A 24,745-nucleotide genomic window follows, 5' to 3' on the forward strand; every position below is an offset into this window, starting at 1 on the left:
AACAAATTTTAACAAAATCATTGAACAAACAATGCAAATTTAGGAAAGTGTTCCTCTCTGGAATGGATCATTTCTAATCGGGGATCCCCATGATGAACAATCAATTTGCTAAAATCTTTCCAACGATCTTGTTGTCTGTGTTTAATAGTGACAGTGGGCAGTATGATTCCCACTAGGAGCGGGCCCTATCAGATTTGGGAAGGACCATCAGTACTGCCTTCTTCATCGATTGCGGCAGTGACACTCTAATATGGTCTGTTTCATAGACCTGTAACAGCGTAGAGGTTAGTTGTTGACCATATGTGTCAAAAGTTACACTTGCCAACCATCCACATCAGTAGTCTTGCCCTGTGCCATATGTTGAATAGCTTTTGCTATTTCCTATGAGGATAAATGGGGCTTGCAGGTCTGCACTTTGAGCAGCCTGGAGTTTCGGGAGGTGTAGATTCTGTAAGAATCCTTCTACTGTAGAGAGGTTTGAAAAGGTTTATGGGACCCACTGTGATCGTACCTGTTAACGCAAGAGACCGAAAGTTCAGCAGATGCCACTCATGTGAATCCCAGTGATCAAGTGGGGTTCAGATGATACCATAATAGGCGCGCTCACTGATATGTACTAAATGTAATATCAATTAAACGATTTTGCTTGTGTCTGTGGATACAATGTGCTAATGCCTCTGAGCTCAATCTCAGTTTTGTAATGTTTTATTTTCGGTTATCTGCAATGATACAATTACATTAAAAAATAAAAGTAAGTTGTATCATATGGTTCTCTGCCTTCTTAGGACCTCCCTGATGACCGGCCTAAAAATGAGCCAGCACAGCATTCACCGCTCCTAGATTCAACTAATTCCCCTGTCAGGTCAGCCCTTGGCACTCCCTTCATTAACTCAGTCTAATCTTGTGTAGTTACACCTCCGCAATGGGTAGTGAAAACTGTTGCTACTGAACAAATATACAAAGGGGCAGATGGTCTGGTGAACAACCAGATCATCGGCCCCTTTGTATATTTGTTGAGGTCCTTAAATGTGTGATCATGTCCATGGTATGACTGGCATTCCTAGCCCTTTTCCCATCCACTTTGACAGTGTGAAAATACTGTTCAGTGTTTTGAGGTGTGCGAGAGAGAAACCAAGGGTCTTCTCAGTGACACTGATATACCAATCCACAGTGTTGCATAGCGTGCTGGAAATCTGCTGGCTCCGTCTTGATTTCCACCCAGGCTAGTCTTGCTTAATGTGACTTTTCCCATGATATGTAAAGAAGCCTGCTGGGCCTGGTCTGGGCACCTTTGCCTGATCTGATGGCTGGGCTCTTTAGAATTTTCTTGGCCATTCTGCAGATGTCTCTGGCCAGCCTGCTGGGAGTTTTCTCCTCACCTGACTTAGTCTGCCACTGATCCTGTCCCATATGCCCTAATGTCTTTACTACATTTTCATCCACAGCTATTGTCGGCCTCTTGGTATCTGCAGTCTAAATTTAGGTCAGTTGCTCCTTCATCTCCAAAGGATTATCATCCAAGAGGCATTCTTTCAGCTAATGATTGCTAAGTGCCTCGTAATTCACTGCTTCCTTCTAGACACTCAGCCATCATAATTACTTTTCATCTCATATGTCCCAGTCTCTTGTGATACTGCTTGAACTTGTTCATAGTTCTTATAGTATTGAACTGAGTTAATACTAAAGCTCCATATAATCTTTCCTCCCACCGTAACATTCATTGGATTTAACGACGCCAATACCTCCTGTGATTCTGGGCAAATCACTTAATCTCCCCGTGCCTAAAAAAAAAAAAAAAAATGAATGTGTGTTCGTCTTCATGTAACGTAACTGGTGCTATGTAAAGCGCTCTGATACCTGATTCGGTTCGGGTCTAGTTCGCGCTATATAAAAAAAAAAATAAAAAAAAAAGAATGCCGTCTTTTCCCACTGATGGAAAGACAACAATGGGGCTGCTGCTGAGTATCTGGAATCTCGCCAGCTAGCTCAAACTGTACAACCAACCCAACACATCAGCTCCTATAGTCTTCACAAGTTCCTTTGTGATACTGAGACAGTAAGGAGCACTAAAAGACCTGCAGCCGGTGCCTTTGGCAGGCTGTGCTCGGGGTTCTTGGCCATGCCCTGAAGGCCCTTTTGCGTGTATCTACTGTCGCTTTCAGACTTCCCATACTACCACTTCTATTGGCAGTAACACGGGGGAAATTATGGTACCTAATGGCCTAAAAAGCTTTCTCCTGAACATCCGCTCCCTGCCCAAACATCATCTCGAAATCTGGGATCTTGTCAATACGGTAAAACCAGATATCTGTTTTTTAACGGAAACCTGGCTGAAAGCACATACGGTTCCTGCCATCACGTTGGGAGTCCCTGTGGGGTATAAGATCTTAAAACTTGATCGTCCGATTAAAACTGGGGGCGGCATTGCCATAGTGTATAAAGAGGGTTTGAAGATTTCCATACTTGAACAAAGAAGTTGTTCCTTGATGGAAATTATGATCCTTAAGATCAGTTCGGCGTCGAAAGCTCACTGGAAGGGAGAATTGGTTTACCACCCTCCTGGGCCCAGTACGGGCTTTACACTCTCTCTCTAACGGAACTATTAGCTCCGCATTTTAAGGCTAAAGAAGACTTTATTCTTTTGGGAGATTTCAACATCCATGTAGATACCCCCACTCACCCTGACACATTGGCTTTGTTTTCTGATCTTTCCTTACTAGGGCTTGAAATACAGAATAATGGCCCTATGCATATAGGGACACACACCCTGGATTTAGTCTTCTCCAACTGCCTTAAAATTCGGTGCCGACCCACGACCCAAATGAGCTGGTCAGACCACTTTATGGTTGAATTCTATCTTCTAGGCCTGGATAAGCCGAACCAAAAGCCCTCTGTTCCTGACGTTTGGCGCAGACAATGGCACAACGTGACAGTGGAGGAATTACAGAGGATATGGAAGAAACCCATTATTTCAGGGGCAGACAATGTGGAGTCTGCTTTATCTAAGTTTAACTAAGCTCTTTCAGAGGCGGTCGAATTATTGGCTCCTCTGAAATTACACAAACAGTACCACACATCCAAACGAGGTGTGGTACACTGAACAACTTAGATTGGAGAAACAGGGGTGCAGGAAACTTGAGAAAATATGGAGGAAAACCCATACTGAGGAAAGCAAGAAAGTATACTCCGATGCTTTGTCTACCTATCATAAAAGTATCAGGTTGGCCAGGAAGAACTGTCTCACCTCACAGTTGGCAGAAGCGGGCAACTCCTCTAAAGAACTCTATAAGATTCTACAGACCTTTGTGAAACCGGTAGCCTCTGAGAGCCCTGATGATTTTTCCCAATCTCTCTGTGATGATATCTCTCTGTTTTTTGAGAATAAAATAGCGTTGATTTATGAGAAAATCATGAAGGCCTCTATACTCAGGAGTAATGTTACTACTGCTCCCCCATTGTCATTAACACTTAATAGTGGCTCGCTAATTGTGTTTCCGGAGGTCAGTCATTCTGATGTCACTTCCCTGATTAGTCAAATCAAAACAGGGTCTCCTGCGGATTTTTTACCTGCTAAAATGGTTGCCTCTTTAGGTAATCTGCTCTGGCCCAAGATTCAGTCAGTTATAAATCTCTCCCTCAAGGAGGGACAAGTACCCCGAGAATGGAAGAAAGCCGTGGTGAATCCCATCCGGAAGAACTCAGCTTTGCCATGGACAGACCTTTCCAACCTCCGCCCCATCTTTCTTTTGCCTTATCTAAGCAAGATGACAAAGAAACATGTGAATACCCATCTGTGTAATTTCATCGAGGCAGCGGGAGGTCTTGACTATACTCAATCAGGGTTTAGACCGAACTACAGCACCGGATCAGCCCTCCTCTCTGTGACCGATAACATCAGGATGGCACTGGATACAGGGGGCTCTATGATTCTGGTGCTGTTAGACTTGTCCGCTGCCTTTGACACGGTATCACATGATATTCTTCTCGGTCTGCGGAAGGTGGGGATAGGAGGTTTGGATCTGTCCTGGCTTGAGAGTTTTCTCTTGGGCCGCTCACAAGGTGTCAGATTGGTCTCCCATTATTCCATCTCTAGGGAGCTCACTAAGGGAGTCCCACAAGGCTCATGTCTAAGCCCTACACTCTTTAATGTGTATGTGGTCCCCCTGGCTGACATTGTGAGAGCGTATGGGTTCACCCCAGTGTCGTATGCTGACGACACTCGGCTTTTGTTTCCATTCCAGACCCTCACACCTGCAATTAAACAATCCTTTGCCGAAGGTATGAGAGCGGTGTCTGATTGGTTGGCCTCTAATTGCCTTCAATGTAATGTGGGCAAAACTGAGGTCATGCTCTTTGGGGAGGCCCCCCTTCTGTGGTCCCCAGAATGGTGGCCACTGGACTTAGGACCGGTCCCATGTCCTAAGCAGGCGGTGAAGAATCTAGGGGTGCGGTTAGATCAGGCACTGTTGTTGAAAGAGCACGCAAACCAGGTAACCGGGTCCTGCTTTTGGGTCATCGGACTCTTGAGGCGTGTGTTCCCGTTTTTGCCTGACAGTTACAGAAAGACCCTTGTCCAGACCCTAGTGATCAGCAGGCTGGACTATTGTAACGGCCTCTTTATATCTGCCAATGAGGAACAGCTTAGCAGACTACAAGTGGCTCAAAATACTGCGGCAAGACTGGTCCTTAATGCCCCAGCTAGGTCACCCTCACGCCCCCTCCTTGAGAAACTTCACTGGCTGCCCATTCGGCAACGGGTCACATTTAAAATCTGTTGTATAATACACAAAAGCCTCTTTGGCTCGGGCCCTAAATACCTGGCTGAAAAATTCAACCTCTACAAGCCTGGACGTCTTCTGCGTTCTAGTAACCAACTGCTGCTTCAGATCCCTCATGTTAGGAGGGCAAGACAGGGAGGCCGAGCACTGTCATATAAGGGTCCCACCCTTTGGAACACGCTCCCCCTCACACTGAGGCAAGACACCAATCTTCAGGCTTTTAGGAAATCTCTTAAAACACACTTGTTCCTGACATTCTAATTTTGTGCACCACCTGGCTTTGTTTTGGGCACCCTAGATGAACACAAGCGCGGAGATACCCCTTCGGGGGTCGAGTCCTGCGCTATGCAAGCATACAAATAAATAAAAGGACAGGTGTTAACTGGCACTGGACCTTAAATATGGGGGCTGAGATTGTCCTTGCATTCGCTTGTTCTTTTTCCAGCAGCTTCAGAACTTTGACTAGCTTTTCTAGCTGGCTGTTGTAACATCCCATCTTTCTACGTATTCAGCACTCACTCTGATCTTTTCCTTCTCAAACTCTTTCTCTGCCCCTCATTCGGTCTCCGGTATTTGTGTCTCCTAAGCCCCAGTTTCTTGATTTAAAATGCATTATACTTGGGTGGACATGGGGCAGAAACTGGAGCTTTGAGAAGTGCTTCTTTCTTTGCGATTCTGATAAGGACTCATGCTATGGGGTTCTTGAACTACTGCTAGTCGCTACAGGTTCTGCATCCCTATATGGCTCCGATTTCAGTAGTTCTCTGTGAGATCACTTTTATGTAGATAAGTAGCCAGCGTAGCCTCAGCCTCACTAAGATCTGTTGTGCTCAGCCACTGGTGGCAGTACTCATCCTGCCCTGTCTACTTACTGATTGACAGCCTTCCATTAACCTGCCTACTTCTGTTAATGTATTGTGTGTGATTATGCGAATGGAGCTAAATCCACACTATGTCAACCTATGTGACGATGACTGAGTACTGCCTTTTAACATGCAACTGCTTAAGAGCAAGGAGGATGATCTGTCGAGAACTAATCCAACAGGTGAGAGATGGTTTTCACCTCTGATATTGTATGACAATATTGTATGATCAAATAATTATTAATAATTTAGGAACACCAAGAAAAAAACAAAGGCACTTCTATCTTCTAGAGCTGGCGTATAATCCCAAAAACAATTATAGCAATCCTGGAGGAAGAGGGTATTATAATTCCTAAAGATATGTGGCTTAATGTTCAATAATATTCAGTGAAGAAGGTTTTATTTGTTCTCGTTTACCTTTGGAAACTTTTTGGATCTCAAGTCTTTTCCCATATTTCTGTGAGTCATATTTGCTAGTTGCAGGTTTGCTAGTTGCACTCAATGGGGCAAATATGGAAGACAAAAAAACTTAAATGTATCAAAATGGCTTAAATATGTCTGGCCTTTGCACTAGCTTGGCTGCTTTGAGCGGAAAGGTTTAGACTGAGGCTGGCGAGGATCTGCTAAAGGTCTCAAGCATCGATTTCGCTAAGGTCTACTACAAAAAAATGAACGGGCCCCTCACAAAAAAAAATTAACAAGCAAGTCAAAAACTACTTTTTTTGAGAGTTGATTTCCTTACGACAATCTCCCCTCAGTCTCCAGTCCACTGGGCCGACCTCTTTTTTCCTCCTGTTCATGGGCATACTCGCCTCCAAAATGGTCAGTACAGGGTCGGTCTCAGCAGTTCACACAATTAGCTGTTTGCCTAGCGATCTCATTGAGTGCTCCCCATATGTGTTGGAATGTATAGTATACACCAGCCTTACATTGCGCCTTTGTCCTTTATAATCATGTATTGCCGCATTACAACACATGACCACAAATGTACCATGTAAATTGAAATTAAATGAAATTGAGATTTCTAAAGTGCACTACTACCCGTAGGTGTCTAGGCGCTGAGCTTCCAGTTGGTAAGAGAGGTAGTTAGTTAAGCCAAAACGACATGTGTGGAATAAGGTAGGTGTTGTACTAATTAATAAACCGCCAGGTTTTAAGCGCTTTAAGAAAGATTGTCAGATTAAAAACAGATTTGAGCAAATTATAGGGGCCCAACAAAATTTCCGACAACATGGCTCACCCAGAAAGAAGGAAAACAAATGAAACAGTCATATCTTTGCCAGTCAGCCACAGATACAAGTAGTATCTATACAGCCCAATTTATACAGGAGTATGACAAACAAGGGAATTTGTGGTGTGTCTGTTTTTTTTAATGCCCTCTGCTCAGCCTTCCCTAGGATGAGTCCGTACATGGTAAAGAATTTTGATGGTGTTCATAATGTGTGTTGATTTGTGTATTTATTATTATGTTAATTGTGGGTATTTAATGTTTGCCTTTTTTCTTGTCCTCTATCCAGGTGTAAAAGGGGCCTAGGCTTCCGTCCCTGAATAGCACTTGTTCCCCCACCATGGAGCCTACCATGACGGATCGTTATGATCAGGCCTTGCTGGGCATCTTGCAGCATGTGGGCAACATCCAGGAATTCCTCAACATTTACTTTGGTTTCCTGTACCGCAAGACTGACTTTTACCGTCTACTGTTGACTGAGCGTGACCGCATGGGCTTCCCACCAGGTGTTGCCCGGAGCATGGTGATGAAGGTGAGAGCCACAGGACAAGTAGAGATCACATCAGGCATGAGCAAGACTTCCAGGCCAGATCCTGGAGACCAAACCCACAAAGCAAGATCATGGGGCCGTGAGTAATATCTACATTTGCCCACACTCCTTCTTGGCTACGACATGAGCAAGACCCCAGAAAATGTGTGTTGGCATGTGTGGGACCCTTAATTAGTTCTCAGGCCATGAAGTGAGATCAAGTGAACATGTGCTAGCATTAAAAAGTGAGCCTCATAGAGCTTTATTGAGATTTCTCAGGAATTTTTCTGAAAATGGAACCTCATAAAAGTAATAATGAAGCATAGAAATGCACTTTTATGACTTCTTGCAAGACTCCTGGAAGTCACCAAAACTAACAGATTATAATCCTACAATATGAACAAAATTAGCAAGCCATTTTGATGTAGGTGAGGAACATTGTAAGAATGGTGGCTGTGCCTGTCGAAGAAGCACATCAACTGAAACCCAAGGCATAGGCCAATGGAGAGATATTTTAGGGATGGTCCCACCCAGTGTTATAAGTAGCAGGTTTTATCTTTCCGTAAATCTGTCCTCTGTAAAATGATTTGTTCTATTGTTATAGGCTTGTGCCCTGAGACTACCACTCTAAAAATGGTAGGCTCTGTTTCCTTGGACTATCTCCATAGCCATTTATCCCTAGAATTAACAAGCTTTGTGCCCCTCTGACAGTTCCCTAGGCTTTTCCAGTTTAATTGTTAAAAAAGTCTGCTCTAGGATGTCTGCCTTTTCCCTAGTGCCTATATAGTGCTTGGCTGGATTCAGTCATTATGTATATTATTCTGAACAAAGGATCTTTCCCCTAGGCCTTCAAGTCTTTTGAGCACCTGGCCCAGCAAGACCATGAACTACGAGTGAAGAATCTAGAGCAGACGTTAAAGAAGCAGTTGGATGAGGAGTTGCCAGAGGCTTCACCCGCACCACAGTCAGCTCAGGACATTGTGGTAGAGACCGTGACGGAATCAGTATCTGTGCCTGCTGAGTCTGCGACAATAGAGGCCACTGCATCTGCCATTCAGCCATCAGCAATCTGTGAGGAGCCTGTTGCTGAGCAGGCAACTAGCAGTCTGTCGTCTGAAGCCTCTGGATCTGCTGAAGGCTCAAACAACGAAGAACCCACTTCGATACCAAGGTAAGACCTGTGTAATGTGATCTCAATATTGTTAGATAGCAGGTAGTGGGTCTGGTTAACTGCACTGGAGCGTGGAAAGAAGTGAGACCTATTGCAGTTGGTAAGGACAGGGTAAAATGTCCACATCATTTTTTTATTTTTTTATTTTTTTTATTTAAGAATCAATCCCGTATGGCTTCCTCCTTTGTGTTGCACGTGGCCTTGCATTCTGCATACTTTCTGACCTAGTGATTTATGGCTTCCCCAAAAAGCAGATGAAAACTGTTAGTTCTTCATCTAAAGGCAATTAATGCTTGAGATGCTATTGTAAGAACTCGTACTTATTCTTGCTTTCTAATCTTCCGGTCGTTTAATTTCTACAAATGGGAAGGTTCGGCGGCATGAATTATTGCAGAGGGAAGAAGAGTAATCATCTTCCCTTTTATGGAGTTGTGTTTTGTTCAGCCAGTTCACATTGGCTGAAATGCTACCAACGATGGGTATAAATTGTGGAGTTTACTTTTAGGTAGGTTATGTACATTCAATACTCAATGAAATGTAGGCAATGTTTTAGACATTTCATGCTAGTTTCACTGGACATTAACATAAAATACAATATAGAGTTGGTTACTCATTTCCCTTCTGTCTTCATAATCCCAGCAGGATGGCTCCTGAAGTCCTAGAATTTTATTACGTAAACCTTTCTGACTAATTTATGCTGGTACTGAGAGAGGCTCAAATGCCTGCTATTAGTTACCTTTTGCATTCTAAAATTGAAATGCTTGGTTTTATGAACCACGAAAAATAACATTTGACACAGAACTGGACATGCGCAATTTGTGTGGCAGATATGAATTTTATAATTGGGGCCACTGGAATTATGCGACATGAGGGCCAAATTATGTAGCAGGGTTGACTAAATTATGCGTCAAGTTAAGGCAAATTATATGGCATGATGTGGCACATTTTCTGATAGTATAGCTTAATTATTTTGTCATTTTTACTCTTGTTAACACTGTCTGGGCATTGGGTTACACCCTACTACTACCAGTTTAAGACCCGAACATAGTATAAGCAACAGAAAGGTGACCAGTCAACCTCTGCCGTCCTCTGCGCTCAACACTTCATTTTTAGGATGTTTTGAACCGTTTGAGCTAGAAACAACAATTTGTTTTGTTCAAATCTGCAGATTATGCAGCAGATGATGAATTATGTGGCAAATGCGGCAGATCCATAACTATGCGAAAAACGCAGCACAATCGCATATTTGCAGTGGCCCTGTTTATAATTTGGGCTCTCATTTTTATTCGTTTTTTTTAACATTTCCGTCTGTATTTGTCGATGTTTATTAGTAGGGCCGGTTTATCTATATTTATTCATGTATCTTTTGTATTTTGTGAATACATGAAGCAGTAATTCGTATATATTTCCACATTTAGTTAACCAATAAATGTGCACTCATACTTTAAACCCTGTCCAATTTTGACACGTTTATCAGCCAAATATAACTAAGACTATAAAGCCACTTGAAAATATTTGCATAATAGCACAAACGCATGTTAAAATATTTAAGGAAATTTAAATGTAATATATTTTTAGCTACATATGCTCTTAATCTATATGACTATGGGCTGGTTATTCATGAACAACAGCAAGGAGGAGTAACTGAGAAGGGGCTCAATTTTCTGTATTTTTCTACTTTAAAAAATAAATACCAACAGGTAACACGTTGTTTTCTGACTGTATTTATCTGTAAAAATGGAAAACCTGGAGCCTTATTCCTATCAGTGTATGGGACTTAAATGTAGCACTATGAATGTTTTTTTCCTGATAGCAGTCATTTTGATTAGGCAAATTAGTGAATTGTAAGTGTTAGCGATACATAAACCATTCTTTTTTAAACACAGTAAGCGGTTTGTGCTATGTAAACTTCACAGACTCATTCTTCTGCTGGATTTCCCCTTGCCATGTTAAGAAAAGTATTTAAATAACAATATTAAAGGCGTCCAAACCATTTTTTATTTCTGGCTGGGATTAAAAGGTGTGGGAAGATGAAACAATTATTTGAAATGGTGATGCTGGTCAGCAGTGCTGGTCCACCTGATCAGCGAGTACTTCAGACTCCACCTGTGTGTCAGTGATACCCATCTGTACCTGATGGTCACATCCAGAAATTGTATTACCCAACTGAAAGACCAGCGAGCACTATATAAGCCACCTAGTTAGAAATGAACCCTGCAGCTCAACAAGCTCAACCTTTTGGAGTCTGAGTTTTTGCTTATCGTCCACAATAACCAATAAGCTACAAGATACTCTCTCAGCAAATAGCATTGGCCATTTTGCACTAAATATTGTGTCACTGATATATCCCTAGGATTTCACCTCAACACAACTCTCTGCTTCCGCACTCCTGTCATGAAGTAGACAGAAGTGGATTGGCATCAATTTATCATGCTCTGCATAATGAATGCATTTCTTAAAGAAGCAGATTAAAGCACAGGATACAGAACTATATTATGCTGACAGAGGAAGCGCACTACTCTCTGGTATCCCAGAACCTCTCATTGCCCTCTGATATGCGCTCTTCCAGTCACTACATGATTGATCAAGGAACTCACTAAATTTTACAGAATCTGACCCATCCTGGACAAACTCCACTGGCTCCCTCTGCCCGCATGTATCACCTACAAACTTGTAAACTCAAGCATCCCACCGTACTTGACCAGCAAGATTAACAAAATCTCTGGTGGACAATGTCACATTCAGTATTAATATTGCCATTTTCAAATCAAGACAGTGCAGAGGTATAACGCTGAAGTCAAGCATTTATTTGCTACTTTCCAGGGATCTGTTACATCTGTCCTCTCCAAATCTGGCAAACTCCTAGTCTTCTGGCAGGCACTGAAGACCCTCATCGTTGAGCAAGACCTTGTCCTTGTGCAGTTTCTGTGAATGACTGGTCCCAGTTCAAAATTCCCACAACCTCCCCAGCCCCTCTAAACCCACTGCCCAAGCACCCACTTCGTTTCTACTCCTCAATCCATTCCTTCTTTCCTTTGTAACTAAGTTCGAGATACATTAACACACACATACACGTCACAAGAACACCAGTCATGTATTAGAGGTCAAACGTAGAGCACATCCATAGGCCTCAGCAAGTTTTTTTGTATTCATGACATTTGTAATTCGTAGCAAGAAGCACGCACAACTTGCTCGTTTGTATCGACTCGGTTATATAATACAGGACACATAGTTAGAACAGGCATTACTAGAGATTATATTTGCATCTTTCCACCTTCAAATCCACTACCAACCTAAATACTACTTTTCTACTTTGCAGAAACTTTGTTTAAATCTACAGACGACTGAGCATTCTTGATACGCTAAGAGTTGCACGTTATATTTCCTCACACATTTATTAATACATCTACAAGTGTAAAATCACACTCTAAATATGGCATAGACACACCTCAGCCATTGTGTAGCTTGGGTCCACATCACATGAGGAGGAGATTTCATTGCAAACACGCCCATTGCTACCAGCAGAAAGGCTGTTTTACACTAAATAAGCAACACTTTTGCAACCAACCAATAGATAAGGAAGTATGCAAATCTATAATCTCTAGAAGCTTCAAAACATAATTTTCCGTTTGCTGACCTGAAAGTGTAAGGCAAGTGGCACAAATTCTTGCAGTGAATTCTCTCTACTTATTGAAAATATTTCATTTGTGTTGTGGAATTGTGTATAATAATAACACTCATTACCCCTTAGTGTAAAATTACCAAAATTATTAAAATACAAAAAAGCACCGCAAAAAAAATCTATTACATTTTTTTAAATATTTTTGGGTGCCAAATAAACTGTAACATATATAAGTAATGAAGTGAAGTAATAAATAAATTTAGTTGTTATCTTAATACTAGGTTCAGTCCCAAATAAATCTGATAGTCTTAATTGCAGAATATTTTACTTCTAATTTATTGTTCATTGAAGTAATGTTCACAAGACATTGGTCATATCTTAATCGCTCTACAGTTTAATCTACAGTTTAATATGCATTTGCACCTTAAACCGATTTAAAACAGCCAAAAATAGCCAAGACATTTTCCTGTATGGAAAATCATTACTTAACTGTTTTGCTCAAAAAATACAGATCAGTGTCACTGACACACAGGTGCAGTCTGTTGTACTTTCTGATCAAGAGGACCATTATTGCTGACCTCTGCAAATTATTTTCTATTCAAGTTAATGGGTCTAGTACTGAAAATATTAATTCACAGTAATGTAAACTTTCCTAGCTTTCTCAACACAGTTTCAATACTATTAAGGATTGAGGCGAAGATTGTGCTTTCTTGAACGTTTTTAGCACGCCAAACAACAAACAGAAGCGACTAGAAAAAAGTAAGAAAAAACAAATTTTCCTATCAACACCTTTGAGACAAACAATAGTAACATCAGCCAATCAGGAAGAGTGAGCCCACATAGTCATTGATCTCTCTTGCAGCTCCCTCTTTCTTCACGCAAATTACGCCACTGCAAGTTGAGTCCTGATGAAGCCATCAACCCTTCAAAAGAAAGGAATTGAGACCCAAAGCATTGCTACCGTGTGTACAGGATCGAAGAAGTTTAGAAACTTCATTTGAAGTCCAGCAAACCTATAGTTTCATTGTTAATACCAAACAGAACAAAATTACATATTGGTAACAGGAGGGAACATATGAGGTATCTCACCAGATAGGGTAATCCTCGCCTCGAGTCCTTAATAGAAATGAAACTTACCGCTACCAAAGCTAGGAAATGTTACATTCTATGTCAGAACTGGAGTATGCCAATCTAAACCTTTCTCTCCAACAACTGATCCACTTCTAGCACTGACTTGACCTCTTGAATGTAGTGTAAGAGGACCAATCTGCTGCGTTCATAATGTCCTCTAGACGGGCACCCAAGCAGAATGCTTTAGAGACCATGGCCCCTCTAGCTGAATGTGGTGTCAATACCAGCTTGCTGCATTACCCATCTCACCCTACAAGCGACTGTGTGGGAGGAGACTGCTGTGTGCACTTTATGCAATGCAATGAGCATTTGCCCGTTCTCCCGGCAGACAAAATTCCTCAGTCATGTCCTCATATGTTTTCAAGCACTATATTCTGCACAACTTGGGGAAGTCTGTGAAAGCTGGATATGAGATTATCCTAATATTGGACTTAGTCTGACCACTGACCATAAATGAGACCCATTGCGTGGTATGTACTCTACCTGTAATGTTGAGGGCCCTCACATTCAAGACCCCCCTGCATGGCACAAAACATAACAGCATGTGTAGTTATGCAGAAAACTCCTTCCTTGACAAAAACCTGTTAGGTTGCAAGGAGAGAAATAGGTTACGTACCTGATTAACATGCCAGAGAGACGAGTGTCGCAGACACAACCCATCCATCTCATTTAGACTGACTTAGAGCATTTGACTGTGCTGTCTGCCATTGTCTTGGACAGGAGGACCTCAGCCTGTTGCAAAAGTCCTAGAATTTTCCAGGGTTCACTGTAATTCACCAAGGCATCAGATGGAGGGATCCATTCAGCACCATCCAATGCAGGATCTGAGATGGGTCCAGAAGTAGATTCTGGAACAGGGGTAGATGGATTGGAGAATCTCAAAGTTCCATCAGAACCGGAAAACAAACTTGAGACCTCCAGTGGGAAGCCACCATGACCACATTTGCTTGCTGTCGCCTCACGTGGGCAGAAGCCCTAGTGATCATCTAGAATGGAAGGAAATCATAACCCCTCTCCTGACTCCAGTCCTGAAGGAATGAGTCTGTCACCACTGTTCGTGGATCCTGTCTCTATCTGAAGAACCTGACCTCTCATGATGCAGACGTGAGGCTAAAAGGTCCACCAAAGATTTACTCCACCTGTCTCGAGATGGCAGGGAACACCAGAAGGTCTAGCCTCCACAAACTCATGTCCTGGAACTGGTGAGAATGCCAATCTGACACATGGTTCGCTTGCCCGGGGAGATATTCTGCCAAGACCGAGATATGGTGGTTCAGGCAGTAGTGGCAGAAGTTCTTTGCCAAATTCGAGAGGGCTCTGACCCCCATCCTTTTGAGGTGGTTCATGTAACGCACAGCCGAAACGTTGACCATTTTCAGAAGAACACAGGATTAGATCTTGTCCCTGGTCCAGCACTGGAGTGCTAAGGAGCAAGTGGGAAGCTCCAGCCAATTGATATGTAACTTCTGTTATTTTTCTATAGAGAGCTTCCCCACACTGTGCGGCCAAGCCTAACCTGCTGGTGTCGGATTCCATGACTAGGTCCAGGTTGGAACTGAAAATCGCTCTCCCATTCCAGGCTTCCATGTGAGAAAATCACCAGCCTATTTCCTCTCTTGCCTCAGCTGACAGGGGCACTAGCTGGGAGTAGGTTAACCCCTTGCAAAGATGGTGTGCTTTGAGGCATTGCAGTGCCTGATAATGGAGCTGTCCCAGGAAGGTCGATTGTATGGAAGATGACAAAGTGCCCATCAGTCGAGCAATCTGTCTCAGTGATGTTTGGTGCTTGGAGATGGTTTTCCGCAACTCCTTTCGAATCTTTGCCACCTTCCGAGACAGGAAACTCAAGGTTGCTGTTGCAGACTCTGTGACAAACCCTATGAATGTCGTCCTTTGAGATGGCATCAGAAGAGACGTTCTGAATCCCAGGCCCTCCAAAAGGTTGACCGCCATCTGTAGTTGAAGGGATGCCTTCTGTGACCACTTATCTAAAGGAAGTATGTTGTTTAGGTAAATAAGACTCATTCCCAGCGCCCACAGATGTACCACTTCCGGTTTGAGAACCTTCATAAAGCACCACGGTGCCGACGATCGGCCAAAAGGGAGTGTGGTGAGCTCAAAAGTCTGGAGACGGCCGCTCAAACTAGAGGAACCTCCGGTGCGAGTCGAAGATAAGAACAGTCGAGAGGGCGCAAGAAATCTGGAGGAGGTGAATGCTCTCCTTCTGGAAGTGGCAGTATACGAGCCACTCGTTTAACTCCCGGAGACTGATCTCTGGGCGCTGCCCACATTCCCTCTTGTCAACCGACAGGCAGCTGACAAAACCTCTGGGGTGGCCTCCTCATCCAAGAGAGCCGCGTGCCCGGTAAGTGGATCCATAAGACTCTATCTGTAACCCCTTTGTGTCCGTTGTGATTGACACCAATGCGTGAAAAGAAATTGCCAGGCAACGCCTTACTTTTTGTATGGAAAAAAAGTGAACAGTCTCTGTTAGCAGAAGCTTTGTTGGCTTGTTCCTTTAATACACCTCTACCATGGAACGTCTTGCCTCTCGAGGAGAATAACTTTCCAAAACAAGATTGATCCTGCCATTGGCCACGCTTGGAGCCTTGTACCCTGGAGGGGAGTTGTGAGGAGAATTAGCCAGACGAGCACCCCTGTCACAGCGGGCCCCTTGGAAAACCGAAGGGGTAAAGATTATCTCAATCGAGGCCTCGACCTTGTTAAGGAGGTCAGCTTTGCCACAAACTTCCTGAGTTCTGTAATAGAAGGGTCACCAATAAGACCGCTCTGAGCTAATGCCCCTGCTTCCAAAGATTCGAGGCCCCTTTAATCAACAAATAGTGGTGTCGCTCCTTAGATAACGTGCAGTTGACATTACCCAAACATATAATTGCCTGCTGGGCCCAGTCCAAAAGTACCTCAAGGGAGGTTAAGAACCCAGACTACTTGGCCATATCCAAGAGTTTGGTAAGGGCCCAGTGATGTCCAGAAGTTTGTCTAGGCAAGAACTCCAAAACTAATCTTTGGCTTTCTTTGGTGCTGAAATGTATTTTGCCAAGAATGTGGGCAACGTGGGTTCGGTCTCCGGTGCGAAGGCAACTGTCTCCTCCAAGGTAGGGTGAGGGTATTCCACCTAGAGACGGCCCAAGACTCCTCCTTCAGTGGTTTACACAATCAGCTTGCTACATATTTCACCACTTCATCCACCGGGGTCCAGTCAGAAGATTTAGGGTGAAGAATATCATTGCCGTCCAGCATATATGACACCAAATCGGAGGAGGGCTGCCCTGGCGATAGGGCAGAGTCTGAGGATGATTGCCAAAGCCTAGATGGGCCCGCCTCCTCATGAGAATCTCCAGGAGAGTCCTCCCTATCAGCATTGTCAGAGGAGAAGGGAGGGGGGTGGGCCAAGAAAAGGTCAGGAGTCTGGTTGAGTGGCTTGGCCTGGGCCAGAAAGACCCTCTTCAGGTGATGAAGCGCTTCATAGGCCACCTCAGCCTCAGGTTTGTATTTCTGAGGTGTAGAGTCTGGGCGCTGGGTAACCCCAAAACTACAAGTTTCTGCTGGGGGCTTTTGCACATTGTTCCCCAATTTGCCTGTAAAGGCAGTGCTCAAGGGAGGCCATTTCCTCCAAGTCAGCCCTATATGTAGCGGCATCTACTACCTCAGAAAAATAATTGTCCCAAAGGAGGAAAGACATCTCCTCTTCCTCCTCATAGGTTCTCTCTGATGTCTGCATGATGCATAGCCCTGGAACTACCCCATGCATGGGCACTGCACTGCCCAGTATGACACTGGGGAACCCCGTAGTTTTTGCAGGGAGACCAGAGGCCTCACAGTTTAAGGACCCAAGCATGAGGAAAAAACACCCATTAAGACACAGCCTAGAACCGTGTCACCACTCAGCCCAGCATGGCCACCAAAGAAGCAGGGCGAAACCACTCTGGGGGGAAAAATACAGATCCCTTTCGGGCATCCACTTTTAACAAAGGCATACAGATCCTTCAATCTCGCTCAAAGAAACTGGAAGGCACGATTGGTGGGAGCCAGAGAGACGTGCAGGGCGATAGCCCTGCTGCACCACCATGCGGTTAGAGGACTGCACCAGTGGTCTGGCTCTGCCAGCAAAGAGTATTGTTGGCCGCGTAAGGAGCACAGTGAGCATTTCCACACACCCAAAATAGAGGGGAAAGGTCCCCGCAAACCCTGAGGGAAGGAAGGAAAATAACATAAACTAAACACAATCCACGATACAATTCGATAAGGAACTGCACAGGAAGTGAGAGACTTATCTGTGGCTGTCGAGCAGCGAAGAAAGAGGGAGCTTCAAGAGTGACAAATTTGTGTAGGGTTTTAACGACTCCGGAGATTAAAAGATTTTGATGTAGCCAACCAAGTGTAAGTAAATGTGAATTTCCTTTTGAACATGTTAACTCTCACACCGTTCATGACCTTTTTGAAGACCTGGGTGCGAATTGAGGACAAAGGGAAAAAAAACTTTCACTGGTCATGGGAGCCTTCTACTTCAAAGAAAATAATTTTCGATGTGCAGTCTAGATTTGGATGTTGAGCATTTTGAAGGGATCTTAAAGACATGCAATCCTGCTGCAGTGATTGCTGTATCAGATCAAGAGTGTCCGCGTGGAATAGTATTTTGAGAGGAGTTGACTGAAGTTGTATAGATCCATGTCGGGACAGAAAAGCCCTCTGCATGGTAAAGACGTGTACTCCTGCCCTGAGTGTCCCTCTGTATGAGTATGAGTATGAAGAGTATTTCTATAGCACCTACCCGAAGGCCTCGTAGCGCTTAAGAAAAAGGAGGCATATTAACATTGGACCAACCGTTAAGGGAACATTCTAAACAGATGAGTCTTTAAAAGCTTGCGAAAGGTCAGTAGGTTGTTGTTCCCCCGCATAGCTTGGGGATGGGAATTCCACAGCCTAGCGGCAGTGAAGGAGAAAGAACGTCCTCCCCATCTCACCTTCCTTATTTTCTTGATGGTGGCCAGATGCAAGGAGCCAGAACGAAGAGTCCCAGGCTGCAAGTAGGGTGTTGTAGAGGGTGTAGGATGGATGGGCCGGTCTTCCACATGGCTTTATGTGCCAAGCACATTGCCTTGAATTGTATTCGGGCAGCAATGGGTAGCCAGTGTAACTGTTGCAGGGCTGGCCTTGCTGATTGCCGCCGTGGAACTGTACTGTTGTCTGGATCCCAAATGCAGATTATTTTGTCATGGGTGAAGACTGACTCTGCATGTGCGCCAAGACATACCAACATCTCACGGATTGCAGTCTTGTTCAACTGGGAGGGGTGCCCAAGCGCTATCGTCATAGTGGTCGAAGGCTACTGCCTTCACCAGGAGTCAAGCAGCATAAGCAAAGTGGTGGCAGCATAGTGTGTAGTGTTCAGTATTAGAGAACAGGATCTTTTTACCCTGTGTCACTGCAGTGTCCTGCAGGCTCGTTCACCTTTTTAAAAGTTTCGCTCCTGTGTGCCTAACTCCCCATTGGCCTACATCAGGTAAGATGTTGAGTGCTGCTTCTCAGCATAGGAGTAGTGACTCTGCTTTGGTTGTATGTGTGCCAGGGAAGAGTACAGTGCAAGGATGTAGCACTACTGTGCAGTGCATGTGTGGTTAGAACATGTGCTGGGTGTATGTATGCCTGAGAGGAATACATTTCATGAGAAATGTAATGCTATGCAGTACGTGCACAGGGAAAGCATGTGCTTGCATGAAGTACAATACATGAAGGGTGAAGTGTTGTGCATCAAGCACATAGTGTGTGAGCTGGCAGCGTGTATCTTTGTAAATAGCACACTGGTTAAAGATAGAAATGTTTCAGTGCTGAGCAGAGTGTGCAGATTGAGTGTGTGTACTGAATGCTTGTGCCTGTGTAAAGGTACAATGCTTAAAGGTAGCAATGCTGGACCCAAAATGTGCTGTGAATTTACACTGAGTCAGTGTGCCTGCAATGATACATTGTATGGGGGGTCCGGGATTCCATTTTTGGACTCGGAGACCTTCCTGGGGAAGACATGAGCAGTAGAGGAATCCCTCCCCCCATACCGATTTGTGTATTGCTGAATTCCTGTGAGCTGGGTGGAGACACCCTTGAGGGAAAATGAAGAAAGTCCCTTTACATTTCAAAAGACTACTCTTTGATTTAGTGATGGATCACAAGGAAGGTGCCTGAACACATCCCAGGAAAGAAGATGGGGCTGATAAGGGAATCGTAAAAAGTTGGGCTGGGTTCTTGGATTTACCATCTGATGCATCACTGTTGCTGACATCCAGGTGTTAACTCTGGCCACTGCAATGAATTACGCTCTGGACAATGAGCTTTGAAATCGTGTTTGCTGTGACGGACATCTTTCATGAAGTAAAGGAGAAGTGCCCACTTCAAAACAAGCAGATCCTTCAACACAAAGACCCACATCCTAAATCACATTTGGTGTCTGGAAAACGACTACAAGAAAGGGAGGTTGGGCCCACAAATTGGCCTGCTACTCTCCCTGCTTGGTGAGGGTACATTACCCAGGGAAGCCAATACCACCTACCCTGGAGCCTATAGCACCAGTGCCTGCCTGCCAAGACCAGTGTGCCCTGGGAGGAAGAGGAGAGCGTTGAAAGGAGTGCGGTCCAATTTGAGGTGTAAGAATTTGGCTGTGCTTGATCAGGCTGTAACCCATGTGCAAGACAGTTTTCTGCGACCCCCGAATGCCAGGAGAGGGTAGCTGTTGACTGAGTCCAGTATCAAGCTCTGTGCGGAGGGCGCATAGTCCACACAGCCTAGTTGCGGTTACCCTGTATGTCAGAGGGAGCCACCGGTGAAGGATTTTTGTGACCAGCATGCCAGGGTTCGTGAGCGGCGCCCCGTATGCCAGGTGATGCCAACAAGGTGTAAGGGATTGCACCTGAGCAATCTCCATTGTGTCTGGAAGGTAACGCAGTAACCCTTTGTGCCAGGAGGGGCTGCCATAACCAAATCATAAAAGACTTTGGGCCATTGCCGGGACTGGAGTGAGGCTGTGACCACTGCCGCACTGAAGGAATTGTCTGACTGACCATCATGGACATGGCACCCTCCGAGCAAGCGATGAATGCTTCCATGCTACAGGAGCGGGTAATACTGGAACTAGGGCCTTTGGCTCCCCGGGGAATTTGCTGCTGTAGGTGCTGCAGTGCCATCAACGCTTTTGACTAAAATCCTGAAGAGTCAAAGAACTCTTGAGTACAGCCTATGATTTGCATTCCTTGATGTGGCCACCAGTGAATAGGTAGTAACATGTTACACGGAGAGTGAGACAGTGATTCTCCTGACAATAACTTGAGCCTGACTGAAAAAGGGTTGTGTTATTGCATTTGAATGTCGCATCTCTTTGCATGTGTAGAGTTAGAAATAAAATACTATTTTTTTCTTATAAAAGCAAGTATTTGGCTGGACACTGATTTATTGTTCGCACTGTTTGCACTTTGATTTACGGGTCGTGTTCACTGACCTGTATCTGCATACCCCGCACACCCCACGTGCACACACCGTGCATGTACACACACACACAACCCCCACACACAAACACCCACACACACACCCACACCCTGACTGCTCTACCACTGAGAGTCAAGTGCAGAAAGGGGTACTTGGCCCAGTTAAACAGGATCAATAGTAGATTGGGTTCCAGGACATCAGGAGTAAAATACTTCCACCACCACGGTTGGACTCCGTAACCCTTTTGTGCACCCGTGGCCCTCCGAAAGGGATTCTGCAACCCACAATGGAGACCTCCTGAATTCATGCTCCCCGTTAAGAGCCTGGATAAAAAGTATCCCCTCACTCCTCGTGTGGACTCTTCTTTTCGTCTGCTGAAAGAGTCTAATGCAAAGTTGATTAAGCCTTGATTCACCAAACATATAACCCAAGTATTATGGCAAGCTGTGTCACGGAAGACTGAACATTTCGTTGATGTTTTCCCGAAAAGGCTCCCTAGCAAGCTGTCAAGGAAAAATTAAATATCATTATTATGCATTGCGAGGGTAAAAAAGGAAAAATCCCCTCTGCTGGCACTTGAAAGTGTTTGGTGGTGCTGAATCCCTCTTTACAGAGGAACACCCAGCTTCCGCCTCCTGCCGAGCATCGGAGAACCTCAGTGAACCAACATGGTGCCTATTGACCTGCCAAAACAGTTTGTAATCCATTTCCATGGACCTCGATTCTGAATTAAGAACACATGCATGTTCTCGAACGGCCTGTCTATTCCCAGTTCGACCACTGCAATTCCAGGCCTGGCATCGTTCCTCCCTGCACACTTAGCAGTCACTTACTAGCCGCTTCTATGGTATTCTTCCTGGCACAATTTCCTCTGCGCCTTCTAGGGAGTAAGAGACCTTCAACCATTATTTCCTCGCACCCTCTGCTCTGGGCTCTCGGGTTCCCCGCCAAGTGTGATTTGCACCCGCCATCAAGGTAGTAAGAAACCTCAAGTCTTAATGTTAATATTTCTTCCTCTGTCTCTTCTATCCTCTTGAGTCCTGATGATGATCCAGAGATTCTCACAGGTATCAAAATGTTGTTGACTTTTAACACAGACCGTATGGACGCTACATGGCATTAATAGGTTTTGTAGTTCTTGTTCTATTGATATACATACTGATCATGATCTATCACTTGTGTGTAACACTTTTATAAGAGATCACCAAGCATGTTTCTGCACTAAGCACACCCTGTGTTGCTGTTTTTAATGCTTCTTTCCTTTTTATGTAATTTGATTAAAATACCATTTGGATATCATTTTGTGGATTGATTGTTTATTAGGGGCCACTGTACTCCAGAATAAAATGTATGCCCGGGTCCCTAGTGAGTTCTTCGTCTCCTTTGGACACCTAATACTAAAGAGCTAAAGGCCTAGAGGAGACTACCTTTGGATTTACACCTCAGAAAGCTCAATCCTAGAGTGGGGCATCCCAAGGAAAATCCCCGCCTCTACTGTGGCACTCACTTCAGAAGAAAATCTTTGAAACAGATATCCTATGGGAAAAAAATCCAGATTGATTGAGAACTTTTATGGGATTGACCCATAGAGGTCACTACCAACACTCCTGCCAGAAAATGAGATACCACTACAGAAGCATTTCACTCCGATAGCGTTGCCTTATCTACTCAAACTCTGAATTACATATCTTCATAGATCTCACAAAGTATGATTTCAGTGCTTTCCATGAAGTCACAAATAAAGCTGCTAATATGTTAGTGTGGCTATTAACAATTGTATCTAGACCTCAATTATTTTTGAGACTGCAATGTCAATCAGTAACATTACTTATGGTACCTTCGGCACATCACTTTCCTGATTCTGCACTGGACATAGCCCTCACTACTTTTTTCTGTTCACCCGTGAAAAGAAGGCAGTGAAAGAAAAATAAGAGTGATGATGCTTGCAGTCCTGAGAAGGAAAACGTTTCTAGATTAATCAGTAGGGTTTACATTTGAAAAGCGGCCCAAGAGATTGGATTTGTGTTCATTCACTCTTCCTGAAAACTATAGTTTGTGATAGGCCTTTGGGTAAAATATATGGGCGAAAATGTGCCACTTTTCAACGGCTTCACCTTCCTCAGACGCTAGGGTGCATTTTATGAGGCTTTTTGGAGCAGCCTAATGAGAACCTTTCAGATATAATAAGAGGATTTCAATAGAATTATAAACAAGCATTTACATTGCAACGGTCTCGCCTTTGCAAAGGTTAGAGCTATTGGCATTGTAAATGATAAACTTTTTATTTATGGGTTGGTTTTGAAAACCGATAAATAAATGGCATTGTCATTTACAACGCCAATAGCTTAATGTCTCGCAAATGTGAGACCTATTGCGTATTTACCAGGTCGCCTATTTACGCGAGTTTGAGCTATTGATATTGCAAATAACAATGCGTTTTATTTATGTTTCAAAAACCAAAACATAAATAAAAGTTTCCTCACACTGCTGTCTCTCACCCGTATTTAATAGGGAAATGGTAGGAAAGCCAGAACCCGAAAACAAAAGCAAATACAAAATAATCATGTAAATTTTTAAAATGTAATATTTAATAACTTATTTCAACCATTAAAACGCCTAATTGAATTCACGTGTTATTCACTCGTATATAGCGCACCGAAGTAAGTAAAAGACAGCAAATAAACTACTTACAAGCTGCAGTTTTCAATTTGGGGTGGATTTTATACCTTTTTATTTCAGGCACAGATCTACAAAATCCTCCGAAACTCGCTTTGGATTGCTCAGTCCGTTCCATTAAAACTGAGTTCCTGCAGGAAAGTCGTATGTTACCGACGCTTCACGCTCTCTGAAACAAATAGGACAATTTTCGTCTCTGCACAAATCGATTAAACCTCCCCAAAATTCCCTCTCTACTGTACTTTGCAGCTCCAGTTCACTCGTACCAAGGATAAGTCTACTCGATCCAGGTGCCGTAATTGTAATTCTGGGCTTTGGACTCTGCTTGCTGGAAAAAAATAGTGTCCCTGTTCGACACCAGTCACCTGTGCGGGGAGGGGGTCCGTGGTATGTTCTCGATGTCCAGAAGCCCTTGTCACCAAGGTAACCAGAAATAGAGTCAAAGTAACAATAAGTTTGAATATAGCACTTCCGATCACACTTCTGTCGCTTCTAAGCGCTATGAATACCAGCTCTAATATTACTCAATCTAACGGTGTTTAAGTTCCAGACCTGAGAAAGATGGATGGCTGAGCTGGTCTTGTCTTCACTGTGATCTTTGGAAAACCGATCAGATTCCTCAATTTCGAAAATGACGTGCAGACAGACTGGAGCCCCTGGGGTGTTTAAAGGTGTGAAAATGTGTCCTCTGGTATATCACAAGCGGAAGTGCGCATTGCCCGTGTGTTTGAAAGTTGAACCGTTCACCCGTTGCGCCCTTAGAGTTTGTGCCCTTTTGACCATAGGATGGAGAGGGGTGTGAGGGGGGATGCTGAAAGCTCAAGCTTAGCATGACCCTGATGCGAGACATGGCCCAGGCTCGAGTTCTTCTTGGACTTCCAAGCCCAAAACGAGCTGAGCTTTCACATGGGCACCCCACTCGAACCACACGCGCAAAAGCAGTGACCATGATGCATTGGGAGACAGAAAAGCAAACCTGTGTCTGAATGGCACAATGGGGAGGGAATCACTCCCAGCTTCCGAAATGACCTTACAAAGTTGGCAGCCCAGCAACTTTCTCCAGCCGCTCCGCCACCACCCCAACGCACCCTTCACATTCTCATAACCAGGGATGTGACCACCCCATGGATACCCCGGACATCAATGTATGCGGCGTCCTGCACGAGGAACCGGACCCCCTGCCAGACTCTCCCCTTCTCCCGCACAGTATAGGCCACCGGGGGCCGCTGTACGGCCAGGGAGGCTTTCGGTTCTCC

General features: G+C 44.2%; 1 protein-coding gene across 1 annotated transcript in view; it reads left to right on the forward strand.

Moving 5' to 3' along the window:
• NUDCD3 (NudC domain containing 3) overlaps window positions 1-24,745 on the forward strand; it is a 256,588-nt gene that overhangs the window by 92,010 nt on the left and 139,833 nt on the right. Inside the window, exons 2-3 of the mRNA XM_078666784.1 lie at window positions 7,159-7,401; window positions 8,244-8,569. Of these exons, the coding sequence (XP_078522910.1) occupies window positions 7,210-7,401; window positions 8,244-8,569 (518 nt within the window). The 5' untranslated portion in view covers window positions 7,159-7,209. The remainder of the gene's footprint in view (window positions 1-7,158; window positions 7,402-8,243; window positions 8,570-24,745) is intronic.

This window comes from Lissotriton helveticus, chromosome 11 (assembly GCF_964261635.1).
Source record: "Lissotriton helveticus chromosome 11, aLisHel1.1, whole genome shotgun sequence".
In the NCBI taxonomy this organism is placed as follows: Eukaryota; Metazoa; Chordata; class Amphibia; order Caudata; family Salamandridae; genus Lissotriton; species Lissotriton helveticus.